The sequence below is a fragment of the Falco naumanni genome, chromosome 16 (genome assembly GCF_017639655.2).
Source record: "Falco naumanni isolate bFalNau1 chromosome 16, bFalNau1.pat, whole genome shotgun sequence".
Taxonomy (NCBI): domain Eukaryota; kingdom Metazoa; phylum Chordata; class Aves; order Falconiformes; family Falconidae; genus Falco; species Falco naumanni.
Genome location: NC_054069.1, coordinates 3,167,058 through 3,186,442, shown reverse-complemented (window position 1 = coordinate 3,186,442; position 19,385 = coordinate 3,167,058). Strand labels below are relative to the sequence as shown.

Genomic DNA, 19,385 nt, shown 5'->3' with positions numbered 1-19,385 from the left:
GCTCTGCCTCCCTGCAACCCTTCGTTTGTTTGAGCTGTAACACACTGGAGAGGGGGTCCACGCGCTGCAGGTGCTGACTGGGGCATCACAGCTGGGTTTGGAGCTCCTTCCTGCAGATTCCCCAAGGCATGGAGATGAACTTGGTGCTGTAGTTTCATGGTAAAGTCAGGATCATGTTTCCTTATAGCATTGACACACACAGTGTTCAGATGCTGCAGTTGTGAGGATGCAAAAGGTCTGAGATAGAGAGGAGCTTTTACAGAGAAGCTGGAAATCTTTGTGCCTGTTGCAGCTTTGCTTCCAAAAGGATGAGAAAGAAGAAAGCTGTATTTCATTGTCTCAACACTGTCGGCGTAGCCCTGGGAGCCTAGAAACCTCTGTTCTCTTGTTCAGTTTTACTGGTGACTTCGTCACTTCTTGCATAAGCTATCTGAGCCTTAGCTTCTATGGTGGGTTCTTAACACATTTCCCAGAAGGGCAATGTCTGTGAAGTATTTGTAGAGTAACTAAGAAGAGTTTCCAAGAAATAACCAGCCTCACCCCAAAGACTAATTTCTTTTCCCTGTAACTCATAGAACTTGTATTCTGGTAGTACATCTCCAAACTTGACAAGATCTGGGTTCTGTTGTGCTGGTGCTCTACAGATACAACGTGCAAAATTGTCTGTGCCACATCCCTTTCCACGCAAGAGGACATGGTTGTTTCCACTTTGCGGCTGGGGATGCAAAGTGTGAAGAGGTGAAGGTTTTCCCAGGCTCAACCGTGGAGCCAGGGTCCAACTTGCCAGCTCCCATCTCTTCCATCGTCCCCAGCCACCCACCATCATCACTTGGGTGTGTGGATGCTGGGAGTGGTGGTTAACCCCAAAATGTTGAGCTTTACCTAAGCGGTGCGACCGCCGGCGTTGGGTTATGCTGGGACAGGCTGTGACCTTGCTGTCCCTTCAGCTAACATGCCTCCCTTGTGAGTGCTTTCTGAGAGTGACTCATGTACCACAGCCAGCTCAGGGTTTAAAAACGGCAGCAGATGGGCGACTTTTCCCTGCATGGATTTGGGTATTTTCAGGCATATTTTTCCAAATTTCTTCCTAAAATAACCTCTTCAGTTACCAGCAGTCAGCAGTGCCCTCCACTTGACTGTAAGCATAGCTGAAGGTTGCTCTCTTTCTCTGTGGTCACCCACCCTGCCCCTTGGCAGACACCATGGGGAGAGGAAAAGAGCATTTCTCATTAGGTCTCTCTGTTTGCACAAAACCTCCTTTTGTTGGAGAATATTTTCCACCCTGCAATCCCCAGGAGAGAGGACCAAAATTAAGCTCCTTGCAAGCAAACGTGCGTTATCTTCGGTTGCTTCTCTTTAGCCTCAGCAGAAATAAACATAACCCAGAGTTGTCTGTGGTTTTTATTTTGGTTACCCTCTGCAAAGAAAATAAAATCTCCCATGCGGGTGTCTCTGCCCACATACCGAGCTGGAATGATTAAGGTGTTAATGGAAAAACTGGTCAGGGTAGGAGCAATGTGGCTTTTACATGGGAAAGCAAAAAATTCAACGCCAAGCCCAAGAGTACCAAAGTGCTCGGAAAAAGCAATAGAAAACGGAGAATCTATGCTTTGATGTGCTACGCGCTCTTTCTCAGTGAATTAAGCCTGTAGAAAGGCTAAAATTTTGCATGCTGCCCATATATACGCCGTAGAGTGTCTTGTTAGGAGTTGGGTGACAGACAGCAGCAAAGCTTTTTGGAGCATGAGATCTTCTGCCTGCATCAGGTGCAAGGTGGAAGGTGCCTTGTAGGCTGGGAATTAGCATTGCTTTGGGGCTGTAGGAGTTGGTTTTGGTATGTGTTGCCCACTCACTTGCACACACCTACTGCTGGTCTCAAAATAGGGGCTTTTTCAGGAAAACAACTGGCCGCCCATGGTGGAGTTTTTTTCACAAGCTCATAGATGTAAGCGTGATAAGCAATTCTCAAGAGAATGAAAGCTGACAAAAATTGAGGCAAGCAAGGAAATTATGCAACTAGTATTTCAGAACCACCTGAAGCCTCTGATTGAGAAAGTTGTTGTTGTTGTTGTTTGTTTTGTTTTGTTTAAATTTGGGCATGCCTGCAGCCAGAATTCCCAAAGGAACCCAAGTGCATCAAGCACTTGTTTCAGTGGGATTTCAGCTCCTAACTCATTTCTGTTCCTTTGAACATTCTGGTTTAACCCAGAGAGGAGCATTTTAGGAAGTTCAGACCTCTCTGTATTACAGCAAGCCTTGCGAAGCATAATATGCCGATGGACGTGTGACATTTCCTTCCTTTCCTCTTTGCAGAAGAGGTAAAACCGTACCCAGCAAATGGAGTGAATACAACATATCCAGAATCCCGCTATTCTTCAGACTACTTCATTAGTAAGTCTCAATCATCAGTATCATTCTGATGCTTCCAGTGCTGCCTATTAGAGATTTGTCTGCATCACATGAAGACTGTACCATGCAGTTGTTGCTCTGTTGTGGCAGAGCGTGCAGAGTGTGTAATTTTATCTTTCCTAGGCTTTTGGGTTCATTTAAAAGCCATCTTACTTTTGGGTGACTGCCTTGAGATGCCATAATCTGACTTTGCAAGCACTGCTTGCTTGAAGCTGTAGCTCAGCTGACCTGAAAAGTGACCTCAACACTCCAAAACACTGGGAATTCTTAAGAACTTATTAAAAAATAGAGGGAATGGGGGAAGAAGGCTGAATTCTGGGTTGCTAGGAAGGAACCTAGCAAGGAAAGGGATGAGTCATCAGTCTGGACTCCTGCATTTCCCATTGCCATTGGTTTGAAGATGTTCTTTAAGGGCATTTGAAAACTGTGATGTATTTCATGAACCAGCACAAAACCCCAGCTCACCTGAATTGGGATTCCAGGCTCTGGCCAGTGAGGAGAGGTGACTGTGGAAGTGACTCATCTATTAAAATCATCAGTGAAACTTCTTTGCCCTATATCCTTTGCTGAGACTACACTCTTCCATGATTTTCCAGCTTTTTCCCACTAGCAGCTTGCTTGAGAGGAGTTTGATGTAATGCACATTGGTGATGGTTGAGGATGTCTTATTTTTCTAACTTGCTGCAATTTTAAGACACCATTTATCTGTAGCTTTTAGAAACGTTAACTCAAAATTAGTGCCCGGTTGTGCCAGGTATTTTATATGCAAAGGCAGTCTGCTCTTGCACTGCAGACCTCAAATCTCGCTGTGCTGTGGGAGGCTGGAGGGGGAGCAGGCAGCACCCTGGTTTCCTTGAGCTGTTTGGGTTTGTGTTGCTTTCTGACCCTCCCGTTTTGCTGACAGGTTATGGCATCGAGCATGCACAGTGTGTGCCTCCCTCCGAGTTCTCCGAGCCCAGCTTCATCACAGAGTCCTACCAGACCCTCCATCCCATCAGCTCGGAAGAGCTCCTGTCCCTCAAGTACGAGAACGACTATCCCTCAGTCATTCTGCGTGACCCAGTGCAGACGGACTCCCTGCAGACAGACTACTTCACGATCAAGCAAGAAGTAGTAACGCCAGATAACATGTGCATGGGACGTACCAGTCGAGGTAAAGTTGGACATCTCCCAGGGTTTTCTTGGGTTCTTGCGATTCTACCTCTTTCAACACGAGTGCTGCCTTCCCTTCTGTCGGAGATGGTGCTTTGGGGGCCTCGAGGCCATCAGGGAGCTGTGCCATGCCAGGAACGAAGCCATTTCCCAACAGATATACCTTATGGGTTGAACTCCCATGGATTCCCTGATGGCTTTGAGCCCTCCCCTTTTCTCTCCAGCGAAAGTATGAAGAAGGTCTTTCTTTTCTCTACTCTGCTGCCTGCTTTTACAACATCTGCAAAAATGTGGCATTTCTGGCTCTGTACTTTGATGTCAAACTTCAGTGAAGTTGAAATAGGCTTTAAGGTTGTTAGGGACTGCTGTGTGGCTGTATAAATCTCATTTTCCTAGGAGACCAGGCAAAACCTCACAAATTCTTCACAAGTTCTCATCAGGAATTACTGTCCAAGGCTCTGAAGGATTTTATACACGATGATCCAAAGTCTTTATCCATTATCTCCATTGAGTTTGATGGCTGCTTGCCTGAACTGATAATCTGTTCTGATGAACCCAAGCCCTGTGCTTTGTTAGGAGATGCAGATGTCATGGGTTGAGTCAGCGACAGAGCTGAAGGACCCCCTGAATCCTTGTGCTACAACCCTACCTACAACCAAAGAGTTATAGGTACATGATTCCTGTTTGAGATGATGCGATTTAAACACCTAAACACTTTAGAGGATCTGAGCCAAAATACCTTTTCAATTAATATTATTAAATTCTGAACACATGGGGCCCAGATGCCTGACTACTTTGTAATTACATTGCTTAATGCAAGGCTGAGGATCTGGCTTACAGTATGTATTCAAAGCAAAAGTTTAATCCATAGAGCTCAAAGTCACTTACAAAGGGGGTATCATTATCTCCTGATTCCAGGTAGGGAACCTGAGGCACGGGGAAGAGATCTGACCTGCCTGCGATCACACCCTGAATAGAATCCAGGTGTCTCCATGCCTAAAATTCATTATAGTAACGTGTTGCTGTGAGCCAGGTTTGATGTTGAACATTTAAACCCATTCATCCAGCTACGAGAGCTGAAGATATGCTGGCTCCCTGTGAAAGCCAGAGCCCCTTTGCCCGTCTGCGTCGCATGTGCATTGCTCAGTGGAGCTCATTTTAAGTTTCTCATTCTTTTTCCAAGCTGGGAGAGCTAATGACAGGAAAGTTATTATTTGTATTATTACCTCTGCTTCTGCTGCTGGCTGAGTGTTAATATGAGAGAGGTGATTGGATGATATGGTGAGCCAAAAGGGCAGCGGTGTTAGAATTTTAGGTGAGCTCCTCTTTCTGGGTTTTTCTGACTAGCTTTCATCAGTGTCTTTCCCTTTCCTTGACCTTTTCTTTAACATAGGTGATTTCATAATAATTCTCCTTGAGATGCAATGATTCAGGCATGCTTTTGCAATCGTACCTGGAGGCTGTTCTCCCTGGCAAACCTAAAAAGGCTCCAGGGCAGGGAAGAGTGAACCCTTAACTTCAGTGCTGCGGGGGGGGGATCAAGGGCTCCTGGTGTTAGAAAACACTTCAACATACTGATTGCGATTGAAGAAATACAACAGGCTATGGCTGTGCTTACACTAACGCTTTCAGCCATGGAGAAAGACCTTTGGGTGGCATAAATCCTCCCAGAGTGGTATAAAAGAAGCCTTAACGTAAAGCAGAGTCCAGTTCATTTATATTTACGTATGTCTTTACCTTCCGCTGTCTGAAAAGGTTAGTCTGTCGCAATGTCAGGCGCTTCAGCAGTGGCAAGTTGAGGATGAAGGTTTTCCAGACAGTCGCCTTTTGGCTTGCTTTGTGTCGGCCTCAGGAGGGAATTTTGTGGTCCCGTGGGAGTTGTTCCACGCTACCTTATCGGCGAGGGCGTCTGGCTGGAAAGTGTAGCTGCCAAACTGTTTTAAGTTTCTCCTGAGTAACTGCAAGGCCTGATTTTTCCAGCTAGGTCAAATTTAGGTGAATTTTCAACGAATTGACACAAGTTGCATCTTCGACACTGGCAGATTTTTAATTCCTTTGCTAAACAAGCTTGTGCTGCAGTACTTCTTAGGGGAGTGGTTATGCCAATTAATGAACATGCGTAAAGTGGTGTTATTTCTCTCTTAGCCAGATTCAGGAAAGGATGGAAGTGTATTCTGTGACATTCTCAGAAAAAAACCTAAAAGAAAAAAATTAGAATGAATCTGAAACATGGCTGTTACCAGCAGATTCAAGCCAATGGATCCAAACTTCTGGGCCAGCAATCGGGGCAGAGCCCACGGTAGTTGTGTCTGTTCACAGCAAGTGCTCATCAGACTACAACACAACAAATATTTGGGGGAGCATGCCAGCATCCTTCCACGTTCCCGTTCCCCAGTGATTTACTATCTGGGCCCAAGCTGCGGGTAGCTCTGCCAATGGAAATTTCTCCAGGAGTTCTTGCACAATCCCAGCAGCTGTTTTTAGCCCAGTTTGGGAAATTAGTGAACTTGAATGATCCTGTTACGCTCTTAGTTTGTCAGTAAAGATGTTGAGCAATCAGCAGCGTACGGGAGATCAGAGAGAGCAATTTCAGTTTGTTCTTTGGATCCTTTTTTAGCTCTCTGTTTTAAGTACAGAGGGTATACTTATGCTGTCTCTAGTGGGTGTAAATCAGCATAGCACTGCTGAGGATCTGGCCTCTCGTGTTCTGGTCTTCACTAAAAATACCCCAGAGAGTAGCCTTGATACAACCCAGCTGTGCTCACCTTACCAGAACTGGAAAAACAGCAGTTTGAGCTTTCAGCCTTTTCCTCTCCTCCTCCATCAAATCTGCTGCTGTTTGGGGATTTGGGGGTGGAAGCTGGTTGTAACATATGGCAATAAAAGGCTGCTGTATAGTTTTGTAGGAAACATCAAAAGTAAAGTAGCCGAGTGTCCAGTGCCCATGAATATGCTTGAGCAGCATTTATATAAGGCTGGCAGATATAATGTGGGACTTATTGGAGACCCGTATCTTTCAGCAGCAAGAGCGAGAGGTCCTGGAGTGCCCATGTTTAGGTATCTGAACTGAGCCTTGAATATCTGTGTAAAGTAAATTATTTCTCTGCCATTGCCTTTTTGAAGGGAGGACAATTCCCAGGTAGCCCCAGGCATCAGTCTTGGTTAGAGAGTCAGGACTTCGGGTTTTTCCTCCAACTTTCTCTGCCTTGCTCCGCTGCCTGAACTTCTCTGGGGCTCAGATAGCCCTTCTCTGAATTAAGAAGATAGCAAAGTATCCCAGTTTCAGGCTGTACTTTGAGTTTGTTCAGAGATGAGGTGTAGTGGGACAGCATCATTTGTCTGGTTGCCTTCTGCCCACCGAGTGGGCAGGCGAAGCATCCCTCTCCTGGCCGCGGCAAGCCAGAGCATCCCTGTGCTGGCCAGGCACAGCTGACGTGCTCTTCCTTCTCACCAGGTAAACTGGGCGGCCAGGACTCCTTCGAGAGCATAGAGAGCTACGACAGCTGTGACCGCCTGACACAGTCCTGGAGCAGCCAGTCCTCCTTCCAGAGCCTGCAGCGTGTCCCATCCTACGACAGCTTTGACTCGGAGGACTACCCCGCCACCCTGCCCAACCACAAGCCCAAGGGCACCTTCAAGGACTATGTTCGAGATCGGGCCGATATGAACAAGGACAAGCCTGTCATTCCTGCTGCTGCCCTTGCTGGCTACACAGGTAGGGACACGCTCCTCAGGGAACCGCATCTCTGCTGAGCATCTTGGGTGGAGCATCTCCACTGGTGGAGGGCAGAGCCTCCAGGGTCTCTGGGTTGCCTGGTGTCTGTGTTGCTGGTTGGGGGGGTTTGGAGTGTCTCTGGGGTCAGTCATACGCATGTGGGCACACCTGAGGGCACACAGCCCCTCAAGGCTGCATGTCCTTCAAGCATGGGCATTCCAGACCTCAGGGAAGATGTAGGACCAGGCAGACTGCAGCATGTGTGATGCCTTGGGTTGTCATTTATACCTAGATGGCTTCTGGCTGGGTTTGGTAGGAACTGGTGTCTGGTTTGTATCGCTGAGAACGCAAGGTAGTAGAGAGCCCCTTTTTCACCTTCTGACACTTCCCTGAGATGTGCTGGCCACTTGCTTGTGGTTTTCTCACATCAGGCAGGAGTGGCTGCATTTCTGGCATTGCTGTGTGTGATGTGAAATAATCTTCTCCCCTTCTGGCATGGAGGAAGCACTTGGTTTTTGCACTTTACCTTGGAGCCAGGGAGGGATGGGATGGTGTCAAAGCAGACCCAAACCTTTTCCATTCCCTGCACTGGGAGAGGTGAGAAGGTGATAGGCCATGGAAACTCCGGCTTTTCCATATGACAGCCCTCCAGCAATCTGGCATCTCATGGAGAGAAACCTGGTGGGATGGGGCTTCCAGCTAAAACTGAGATAATCCTTTCCAGTCCTTCTGTGCTGTGCCTTTTCCCTGTACTGTAAGTAAAATTCACAGAGCAGCCTGCTGCCAGTTCCCCTTTTCCTTGCACATACTGATCTCTCCTGCCCCAGCTGGTAGCAGCTGTGGCCCGGAGGAGCCAAGTGGTGGAAATAGTTTGTGCCGATAAAGATCATCAACAGGTTCAGAGTAGATCCTGAGGTGCGGCTGTCCCTGAAATCTCCTCCCACGCACAGCTCATCTTAGGGCTGATATCTAGTTTTTTGTAAGGGGCGGGGGGAGAGAAGCAGAGGGGAGGTGAGGTGGAGAGATAATTTTAGGAGCGATGTGTAAAAAAGGAGGTGGTTTGTTGCTATAGCATTAGTCAGACAGAAAGCTCAGCCCTGCTTGCTGAATGAGCCTGTTTCGACCAAGTGTATGCAAAATAAAAGTGTGCTCTGCTATTCCTGAATGATTTTTGGCCGGAGGATGTGGTGGGGAGAGGCATGAGGGGTAGGAGGGGCCGTGCCCTGGGACACCGTCCTCCGCACTGTGCCATGGAAGTTGATGTTCCTAAGAAAAGAGACCAGTGAGCATAACTTGCAGTTTTTATTCCTATTTTCCCAGATCACGCCTTTCACTACAGCCCGTGGAAGTGTTTTGGGTACCCAGGGCATGGGCAGGAGCATTGGTTGCATTTTAACAGCTGGGGAAACTGAGGCACAGGGGCACAGCACTGGCAAAACTAACTTTATTTTCCGAGCTGGATGTTTCCCAGAATCCCAGCTGTAGCTGATGGAAAAGAGCCGCCCCCGCAGAGAGGTGATGTTCCCAGCTCCCTCCGCCAGCGAGGAGCTGAAGTCAGCGGCTGGCCCCTCTGTTTTGCCAAGGAATATTAGCACCCCAAAGACTGTCCTTGGACCCGTGCCGCCAGGAAGGGGGGACTTTGCTTAATGCAATGCCAGAGCACACTTCCAAACGCTTTGTGCTGCGTAATATTTTCCCTTGCCTCATTTCAAACCCTGTTTTGAGCCGGGAAGGTAATCCCTTGGCCCAGACCTTTCCGTGTGATCAATAAGTGGGAGTGCCTGATTTTTTTTTTTTTTTTTTTTTCGCATTGCTTCACTTGAGCATCTTTAAATGGGGAGAGGAAAACCAGAGGTTTCCAGAATCAGCAGTCACTTGAAATCCTTGGGCTGGAGCACGGCTTGCTTCCTCTGAAGGCTGCTAAGCAGTAATTCGGTCCTCAAACCATCACAGCCTGCATTTACTGTTGGCAATGAACTTTGGACAGGTGATCTCTGCAGGCGTGTGACCGGAGAGGTCCTCTGTCACTTTTTAAAGCCCACTGACCTGTCAGCACCTTAAATTTTCAGTGCAAGGGGAGCACAGTATAGGTGCAAAGCAAAGCCCAGTTGCTGTGAAAGCAGGTCACAGTGAGAGCAAGTGAGAACACATTGCATTACAAACTGTAGAACTGTGCACTCTCAAAAGTGTTTTGTATTACCATATTTCTGGAAAAAAAATAAATTAAAATATCCAGGCTGGCCACTGAGAAGTGCTGGACCTCTTTCTTGGGCCAGCTGAGCAAGGAGTGTGAGGACTCTCAGGCAGAACTCCTAGGTCCTTCTTTTTTTGCTTTGCTTTACATTACTTTTACTTTACTCGGGGGAGGAAGTGCTGTCTAGCAGCTAGAGCAGAGGAACTTAAAAGTCTGGGCTCTGTTTGCAGCTCTGGTGAGGAGGTGGAGCCTCCAAATGAGCAGAGCAGGGGATTACCAGCCCAGGGTCCCAAAGCGGCGAGGACCCCTGCTTTCCCTTTCTCACGCTGATGCCTCGAGCGTGTGTCCAACACCAGTCACCAGCCAGTGGAGCACCTGACGTGCCGTGGTGTGCACCTTGTAGGGCTGGAAGGGTGAAGCCTGGGAGATCACGTCCTTCGTCTCCAGGACTCTCTAGGTTGACTTCAAGAACTGAGTTCAAGACAATATTGTTCAGGTTTTGTTACCAAGGGCCTTTTTTGCCGGTGGCCCAGGGAGGTGGCACAGCACTTTATCGCAGCCATGGTGGCAGATCTCTGATGGTATCTGCCCAAGGAGGCGCATACTTTGGTGAGAAGGTGCATTTTGGCGGAAGCTCCACTTGCGTTTGATGTGTTCTTCACCTAGCTCGCAAGCAGCTTTACAAAGCTACGTTATCTGCCCCCACATCTTGACCTAATTTAACAAGTTGCCATGGTTGCTCAGATAGAGGTTGATGCAATTTTCTTATCTTTTTTGAAGGAGAAATGTAATTGCTCAGGAGTTGGTGAACTTCAGTTTCCATAGCTGCAGTGAGGGCCAGCTCTGGACACCTCTGGTTTTGGAGCCAGCTCTCTCAAAGCTTGGCCAGCTTGAGTCTTAGGTTAAGCCGTATTTTATGTTTTTATGAGATGACGTAGGAAATGGAGACAGTGTGTCTATTAAATTTAGGCAAGTCGTGTGTCAGGATACGTCTTCTCTGCAGGCAGATGTGCTAAACCTTACATGGGCTTAGCTGAGCTCAGTTTAAGCTTCCTCCTTCATGCACCAGTGCAGTGTTTGGTGTGGGCGGGCAGTTTGTGCTAGGTGCGTGCTGGCACATGGGCGTAGATCCCCCACCTGAGGCCAGCAGGGCTCAGTTGAGCTCGGCTTTGCAGCCCAGCCTGTGGCTGGTCCGTCACTGGATCCTGCAAGCCACTGCCTCCGATGGGTACCGTGGCCACCAGCATCCTTCATGAGACCTGATGCCACGTGGATAAATGCGGCTGGTCTGTAGTGGGCAGCCCACGCAGAGGGCAGGTGGTGTGGGTCTGATCGCATTGTTCTTTGGCCTTTCTGCCCTATATTCATTTTTCCACTACACTGACCTACTTGTGCAGCTGCCCTCCTGGTGTTTGCAGGTCCAGCAGAGGTTCAGACCCTCCCTCTGTCCCCGTGGTTGGCGATAGCCACTCAGGGCTGAATTGTTTTCGGCTTTTCTTGAGAGCCCCAAAGCATCTATGTGGGTTTATAGCCAAGACGTGGTGTTTGCTTTGTGGTACATAGAGCCTCAGCATCGTCTGTGCGGGCTGGGGCTTTCCATCTGAGTGCTGTCTGCATTGCCACACCAGAGCTGTCACGTGCCGAGCTGCTGCTCCACATAGCTGAACAGACAGAGCAGAGCAGTTCCCCTCGTGTTTGAGAGGCGAATGGAGGAAAGAGGGATGAGAAGGGTGAACTGAGTGTACACCAAACCTTGATGCTTCATCTGCAAGGCTGGCTTTGCGTTTGTGATGCTGTCCTTTGTTATGGACTTGGTTAGGAAGTTGCCGAATGCCTTTACAGACAACCTCAGCACCTACAGAGTTAATGCCTCCTTCCCTGCTGATATCACACATGACCTGAGTGTTTCTCTTAGTTGCAGATTGCTGCTGTCTTCATTCTCATGCTGCCCTTAGAGACAGAAAGTAGTGCAGGGAATAGCCACATCTCACAGGTGCTATACTGCCCAAGCATCCTGAAGCGCTTCTGTCTTCCAAATGGTTGTGTCCAGGCTGGGTTCCAGCCCTGATCCTTGCTATCAGCATTCACACTACCATGTTAATAGGGCCCAAATTTGCCTGTTAAACCCATGTGCCCTGTCCAAATTGTCTGCAGTGCAGAGCCTGAAGACCTCAGCAAGCCTCTGCTTCTGAGTGATGCTTATCTGTGACACAGAAGTGAAAACACGCAGCTGCTGTTTTGCAAGAAATTCAAGTCAGTGCCAAAGAAAGTGGGTCTCTTTCAAGACAGCTTGTGTGCTGCTTCCCCTCTTCTTGGTGCCTATGCTGCTGGCCTGGTCTTCCACCAGTGAACTCCCAGGACATGCTGTGGTCATCCTCATCCAAAAATCCACCAGCAGCTGCTTTGCTGGCTCCTCTCCCACAACGGTCCGGTGATCTGGCTGTCCTTGTCACCCAGTCTGTGCAGTAGCTTTCCTAGAAACATCAGCATCCTTTCTGCTTGCCTGCACTTCTGGAGAAGTGTGCCTGTTACGAGCAACCGTAGCGACGTGTGTCTTGGGTTAGGGGAATCAGAAGCAGCACAACAGCATCTCAGTCCCCCGTGCAATGCAGGGGATGTTGTTAGCATGGTCATCCTGGGTCATACCTTTTACCTGCCCTTGCAGGGTGACTTCAAATGTGACCAGCCAGCGGTGCCTGCCCACTTTCAGCCTCTGGTGCAGGGCCTGCAGGGGTCCAGCAGCCCATTTTGCCTCCACAAGGTGGGGAGCTCGAGGGTGGGGCTCAGGGCTGGTTTAGTGGCTTCTCCACCTGCCAGACTTGTGCAAATGACAGTGAAATCAGCCGCATGCAACATTGCCCAAGCATGACAGCAGCTCAGCTCACACCAGAGCTGCTACAGCCCCTGGCAGCAGCATCTTAGCAGCCCAGAGGTGATGGCACAGTACCAACTGTGGCTTTGCCTCTCCTTCGAGCAACGAGCTGGAGTGTTGCAGGGCAGCTCTTGGCCTGCAGGACCACCTTCAGGGGAAGATGGGAAGCTCATGAAACCCCTTGAGCTTTGACAGATGCCTCTGAGTGAGACCAGTCCTTCCAGCATGTCATTCCTCGAAACACAGGAGATGCATCAGGAAAGTCAAATTGGCCCAGACTGGCCAGCCTGGCTGCTGTCCTGCATGGCCAGAAGCATGTAGCTCCCCAAAAAGGTGCTTTCTGGGTCCTTACCCAGTTTCTCCATGGCTGCTCTTGGGAAATGCTTCTACCTGAGCTCCACTGCTGCCCTCCCACCACTTCATGGTGGCGTGACTACCTGCACCAGTCCGGGCAAGAACTGGGGAGGAGGTGGCTGGGCTTGGTCAAACAAGGGAGCGATGGGGATGAGCTTTGCTGTCCTCAACACTGGGCGAAACTGGGGACCTTTGGTGCCACAGTGCCCTCGAAGGGGGCTCGGGCAGGGCAGGAACATGAGTGAGACGAACGCTGTTTTGGAGACGTTGCTATGCCCAATTGTTTTGTTGGGTTGGAACCACAAACCACAGAGCGAAAAGCATAGGTGCGCCGCTTTTTTTTTTTTTTTTTTGGTAGGGTTTTTTCTTTCTTCTTCTTTTCTTGTTTGAAAGAAGGAAAACAAAATAGAGGCCGTTGAGAGGGGTGGGGGTGTGAAACCGTCTCGAGAGAGAGTGGGGATGACATGTTTCGGGCTGTGCCTTCCTGGGTACTGCGCAGGCGCCTGTCTGCCCAGCCGTGCGGTGCCACCATCACCGTGCAAGTGAAAGTGGCCATCGTGCGTTTTTTGCTTTCAAACCCCACCAGAGCCACCGGGTAGGAAAGTGGTAGGGGACCTCCAATCCCGACCAAAGGAGGATGGCACAGGGATGGGGTGGCGCCAGACCCTTTGCTCTGGGGACACCCATGGGTGCCATCAGAGAACCGGTGCCAAAGAGGCACTGCTCAGCCAGCAGTTCCCACTGTAGCAGCTGGTCGTCATCCGGCTTAAGAAGCATATTTTCCCCCTGACGCGGGAGAATTCCTGCGGTGTGACACTCCCCGCTGAAGGACCCTGTTCAGTGCCACCGAGGCCAGACAGGGCCCCCATTGTAGCCCTGTAGGGTGGCCGAGCCCCTCCAGCCAGCACTATTCTTAGCAGCCTTCACGGGTGCCGGAGGTCTCGATGGGGTGGGAGGGCATCCCACCACCCTTTTGAGTTCTCGCCTTGTCTTTTGTGCAGTGGGGGCTGCCCCTCTTCCCCAGCCAGGGCTGGGCTTGCTCTGGGAAGCCCCGGCTTGTGTGCAGCGAGACCGGCGCCATAAAAAGCGGCTCATGTCCCTCCACCCCACGCTTGGGGCTGCGTCCAAAAAAAAGGCCGGGGGAACACTCCGGCGGTGGTTGTTTTTGGAGATAACCAAGGCAACAGGTTGCGTGGTGGGATACACCCGCTGAGCTACACACCGGCCTTGGAGCAGTCGGTGGGGCCGTGCGTGCTTGTGCCGTGAAGTGATCCGGGCCAGGCGGTGGTGGGGATTTCCAGCCCTGGCCAGGGACTGAGTGGAACCGTTGAAACAGAAGGGATGGAAAATAGGCGCTGCTCCCAGCTCCTGAGGGGGTGGAGGGTTGGGGTGCAGGAACAAGCCTGGCAACTTCATGCTTGTCTTGATAGCTTTGGGGATGTGACGTTGGAGGGTGGCATCGCTGCATGAGCCAAAGGTCCCCTCGAAATACCTGTAGACACTGGGTAGAAAAACTCCCTGCTCCTTGCTGGTCTGCAGAGCAGGCTAAAGCAGCTTCTTTCTGAAGCCGGCCCTCTCAGCGCTAATTACAGCTATACTTGCCCACCAGATGATGCAGGGACCTCCAGCATCCCTTCCCTGAGCATTTCACCTTCCTGCCCTGCAGTCTCGCCAGAGCTGTTTTCGGGCACGCAGGCTCGGGCATGTGCCGGGGTTTGGTTCCTGCCACCTTGTGCATCGCCTGCCTCGCTGACATTTTGGAGTCATGCCCCAGCGGCAGCGGCACATCTGCAGGGCCTCCGCTGCCTTCCCCTCCAGCAGGGCGTGTGTTTATAGGAGCTGAGACATGCCTGCGAGCCCTGCAGTAAACACATTCTTGACATAATTGCTTGTCCAACATAGAGGAATTTGGGGTTTTACGCGTGTCCTGCAGGCAGCTCGGAATAGACCTTGGGAATCCCTGTTCCAAGGATGACACCGCTTCCTTCAAAATCCCAAAATACCCGGCAGAGCGACACCTGGTGCAGCAGCCCTACCTCTCTTACTGGAGAGAGGGTGAGAAATTGCTGGGTTTCCCGACACCTCTCCATGCCAGCTGGCAGCCAACCTGCGAGCACCAAGCGTGAACTGGGCTGGCTGCTTGGCTCAGGGTTAACGACACTTGAACCTTGAAAGGCTCCTGCAGAGCCAGGGTGGTCCAGGGGTATTTCGAGGGCAGTTGCTTACCCGAACCTGCCGCCTAGGTGATGGTCTTCCATCCATCTCATTTTGGGGAAGGAATAAAAAAAAATAAATCCTTGTTCTCAGCTGGGCAGGAGAGAAATCAATGTGAGGTGATGAACCTGGTCTTGCTTCAGTTTTGTCTCCTAGGGCTGTTTCTCTGTTAACCTGATTTGGATGCTTTCTGTGTGTGGGTAGGGAATTGGTGTAAAGTCAGTTGGGCCAAAAGAAACTGTCCCCAGCCGAATTCACCTGCGATTCCCTGTGGAGGAGCTCAGGCGGCAGAAATAACCTTTTTGGTCCCATGTTTTCTCTGCATTTAAAGCTCGCTGCTATAAATAGGTCTAAGCTTTGAGATGCGGTGGCATTTCAGGCCAGGGTTTTGGCTCTTCCCTTTTTGATGAGAGGCAAAGGCGTCATCTGAATTTCCTCCCTCATTTTGGAGCGGATAACCCAGCTCCATCCCTACCAGAGAGCGTGGCCGCGGAGTCAACGTCTTGGCAAGCTCCTGCCGAGAACGGCGGGCTGGAGCCTTTCCCTGCTGAGTGTCATCTTCCCATTTACAAGCAGAGAGAGATGCTGTGAGCTCCTTGCTTTGTCCTGCCCCTGGCTGTGCGATAACCCCAGGGCTTGGTGGAGGATTCGGTGCCTGCAAAACCCTGGAGTGATTCCTTAGGGATAACAGGAGGGAAACGATTTGGGGAGGGCTTGATGGGGCACAGCGATTCCCCCGTCCCAGAGCCAGCTCTCTCATTTCCTCCTCCCCAGCAGCTTGTCTGCTTTTGAGTCATTTTAAACCTTGTGGAAAAAGGGGAAGAGCCCTCTCTTCCCTCCGAGGGTTATCCTGCAGCCACAGCTCTGACAGTCTTCATTGTCATTCATGGAAGGAGGCTGTTCTCCATCCTTTTTTCTGAGTACATAACTTTTTTTTTCCCCTGCTTGAAGCATGTGCTCATTGCTGTCAGCAGGCGGGTTTACCCCAGCCTGCCATCCTAATCCAGCCTGTGCAGTTCTTTTTGTGATAAATCATTTCCTCTAACCTCTGGCTCTGTTTATTATTATTATTGTCATTCTTCTTATTAATGATATATTCTAAGCTGTGTTTAAAACATGGCAAAATCTCTCCTGAAACATGTTGCCCAGAGCTTAAGTGCAGTATTTTGGGTGCGGCTGCATTTGGACGTTGCTCATCAAAGGGAATTTGGCTTGAAGGCTTCTCCTCTACCTTTGGTTGGGACACGAGTGCGAAGAAGAGATAAGTATTTCGAAATCACTCCACGTACACAATTAATCCAGCCAAAACCAGGCTGCGAAGCCGCAGGCTCTCAGTGCAGTGCACCGGGTACTGCAGGTTAGATGTGTCGGGCTCAGGACCCCGAGGCAAATTGCTGTTGGCCAAAATTAGCACCCAGCGGAAAGATGGAGACTGCGGCGTTGTAAGGAGAGGCTGAAAGTATCTGGCATGGGATGCTGCGCGCCGCTGCGTGCCTCGCTGGCTGGATTAGGGGAAGCAGCAGCCGCAGGGAGGTTTGCTTATGGCTTTGCTAAGGCTGTGCCAAGACCATGATGGGGAGATCCACCCGTCCTGAGCTAGTGAGATTTGTCTGCCGAGCCAGGCAGCCCTTGTCTTCCCCACACGGAGCTTAGCGAGCCGATGTAGCCCATTCCTGCAGCAACATGCCCCGGAAAGAGGCCAAATAATTTTCATACCTGGGTCTCCCCTTATCTTGGTAAACAGTGATGGAGCAAAGAGTCAAGGTCGGGAAGCAGGAGTCTGCTGGAGTTCATGCGATGGCTAGCAGCTTTTTGGCACAGGGGAAATGATGGTGCTCTTGTGCCAAGACAATGACTCCTTACTGTTTGGGTGCCAGGAAAATAATCCTATTTATGTAACTCGAAGTGAAGCATTCCAGTGCATGAGTATTCAGCTCTTACTGCAAATAGGAAGCTCTTTTACCTGCAGGATTTAACTCACCTCAGCCCAGACCTTTCCCTGTGGCTGCTGATGTTGTTTGTTTGGTTTTTTTTTTGATAGTAGAAGGTTTGGTTTTTTTCAGTGGGCACCATTTGCATGTGATTCCCCCTCCCCGGGACAGAAGGAGCTGTGCTTTTCCTAACATTAGTGTCTTATGTTTCCTTTGTCTTTCTAGGCAGTGGACCCATCCAACTGTGGCAATTCCTGCTGGAACTGCTCACTGACAAGTCCTGTCAGTCCTTCATCAGCTGGACGGGTGACGGCTGGGAATTCAAACTTTCTGACCCAGATGAGGTAGAGTGTCTTGGAATTAAGTGCACAGCCCAAATTCCTTTGAAATATTGGTGTGGATAACCCTCCCCGCCTGCCTTCAGGGATGAGATTTGCGCAGTCACGTTATTCTGGTCTTGGGTATGTGTAGGGAAACTGGTGAATTAGAGCCCAGCTGGAAACTTGTTAAAAATTGGGCTGCAGTAATATCTAGGAAGCAGTGATTTGTGCCCAAAGTTGGTGGGAAGTAGCTGAAACACCGCAGAAAGGCATAGTGCCAGAGCTCTTCAAATAGGATGTGTATAGGTGGAAGGGGGGACTTCCTACTGGTTTGGGGGAACAGATGGGACGTATGTTCCCTTCCCTGACTTACATATCCTCATAGAGTCCTCTGCAATGTTCTGCCACTGCATGGAGGTCGGTTTTCCCAAACACTAATGCTTGTGACCCATCCGTGTCCACCTTAAAGATGAGGAAAGTGCTCTCCCCTGCCTCGTGTCTGGCGGCGCTGCTCCCCAGTAGCTCCACTGAGCCAGACTGATTTTTCCTTCCCTTCCCTGCAACGCGCATCCCCCCTTGAACTCTACTCACCCCTCTCCCAGGTGGCCAGGCGATGGGGCAAGAGGAAAAACAAACCCAAGATGAACTACGAGAAGCTGAGCCGCGGCTTGCGCTACTACTACGACAAGAACATCATCCACAAGACGGCCGGGAAACGCTACGTCTACCGTTTCGTCTGCGACCTGCAGAGCCTGCTGGGCTACACGCCCGAGGAGCTCCATGCCATGCTGGACGTCAAGCCCGATGCGGATGAGTGAAGGTGGCCGGCCGGGGCGGAGAAGATCACCCTGTGTCATTTTGGAGAGTCGATGGGACTTTTTCTGTTGGTTCCTTTTTTATTTTTGCTGTTATTGTTGTTGTTCGTTACGTTTTTTTTTTTTTAAAGAGCAACTCAGATTTGATGCTTTGAGGATGTTGGGAGAGAGGGTAGTGGAAGAGGCAAACTTTTGACTGAAACCTAAAAAGTTTGGTTCGGAGAAGGATTGGGCTTTTTGTTATTGTGAAAGCTCCAAGACAGGCTTTTTTGGAGTGAAATTCTGAGTTTTAAGAAAGCCAGAAAAATGTAGCTCACAAAAAGAAAACAACAACAAACCCCTCCCCATCCCTTACTGTTCAGAAAAAAATATTATCAAATGATCCCTTTGGTTTTTGTGTTATTCACACACAAACTGACAGTTCAGGAAATGACGGTATTCCCAAGCATTTGAGGATTTCAAACTTTTTTTTGGGACGGGGAGAGAAAACCAAAGTGGGTGAATATTCCTGCTTCGGGGAGGGGCAATATAGAAGAAATCCAAGAACTGTTTCTCGTTCTTGTTACATCACCTTTCTGTCAGTTGGCTTCTTTTCTACAAAAGGAAAAAAAAATTGCTAGGAGGGATCAAGACTTTTTTTTTTTTTTAAATTTGTTTAAAGTTTTATTTTATTAAATTTTGTGCCAGTATTTTTTTTTAAATAGTCTTAAGCTCTAAGATGGTCTCAGTATTGCAATATTGTGTGTATTTGTTTCTGTTATGCCAGCAGAGAGTTTTATCACAGTGAGGAAAAAGAAAAAAAAAAAAAAAAAAAAAAGAATTAGTTTATGTAGACCCCACTGGAGAAGTGTAGTGCTACTACTTGGCATCTCCGAATCGTATGTGAAGGAAAATTAACTCCAAACTGGCTCCTAGTGATGCTGGCTGGGTGTGCCGCTCTTGCTTCCAGTCCCACACGCTTTGCTTCGCCGTTTGCTGATCAAGCTGGTTGAAATTTCCGCTTTTTTTGTTGCTATTAAAAAAGAAGCCTTTTTGCATTGCTGCATTTTGTGCATGAAACCTATGAAGATCTGCAGGGAAAACGGCTTTTTGCATTTTCCAAATCACTTTTTTTTGCTCAAGGAACACTTTGGTGCTTTCAGAAAATTTGGTTTGGTTTATTTTTATTTTTATTTTTTTTGGAGAGAGAGGAAAGTGGAGAAATTCCCGTGATTTGAATGTGGTAAATGGAAAACACATAAGTTGGGGGAGTGGGGGGTGGGGGTGGGGGGGTGGGAATTGGGAAAAAGTTGAAAAACCAAAGGAAAATGTTTTTTCCTTCCTGTTTCGACCAGCTCTATCTATTGATGAATGTCTTAACTGTCCTGGGCACACGCAGGAAGGGAAATTGTCCTTGCAAATGGGTCCTT

The 19,385-nt window shown here is 49.3% G+C and overlaps 1 protein-coding gene across 4 annotated transcripts in view; it reads left to right on the top strand.

Annotated features, from left to right (window-relative positions):
* ETS1 (ETS proto-oncogene 1, transcription factor) overlaps window positions 1-18,819 on the top strand; it is a 74,713-nt gene extending 55,894 nt beyond the window's left edge. For all 4 annotated transcript variants that reach the window (XM_040616064.1, XM_040616065.1, XM_040616068.1 and 1 more), the window contains 5 exons: window positions 2,314-2,391; window positions 3,314-3,562; window positions 7,016-7,276; window positions 17,067-17,185; window positions 17,764-18,819. In XM_040616064.1, coding sequence (XP_040471998.1) covers window positions 2,314-2,391; window positions 3,314-3,562; window positions 7,016-7,276; window positions 17,067-17,185; window positions 17,764-17,979 — 923 coding nt within the window. In that variant the 3' untranslated portion in view covers window positions 17,980-18,819. The remainder of the gene's footprint in view (window positions 1-2,313; window positions 2,392-3,313; window positions 3,563-7,015; window positions 7,277-17,066; window positions 17,186-17,763) is intronic.
* The last annotated feature ends 566 nt before the right edge of the window (window positions 18,820-19,385 follow it).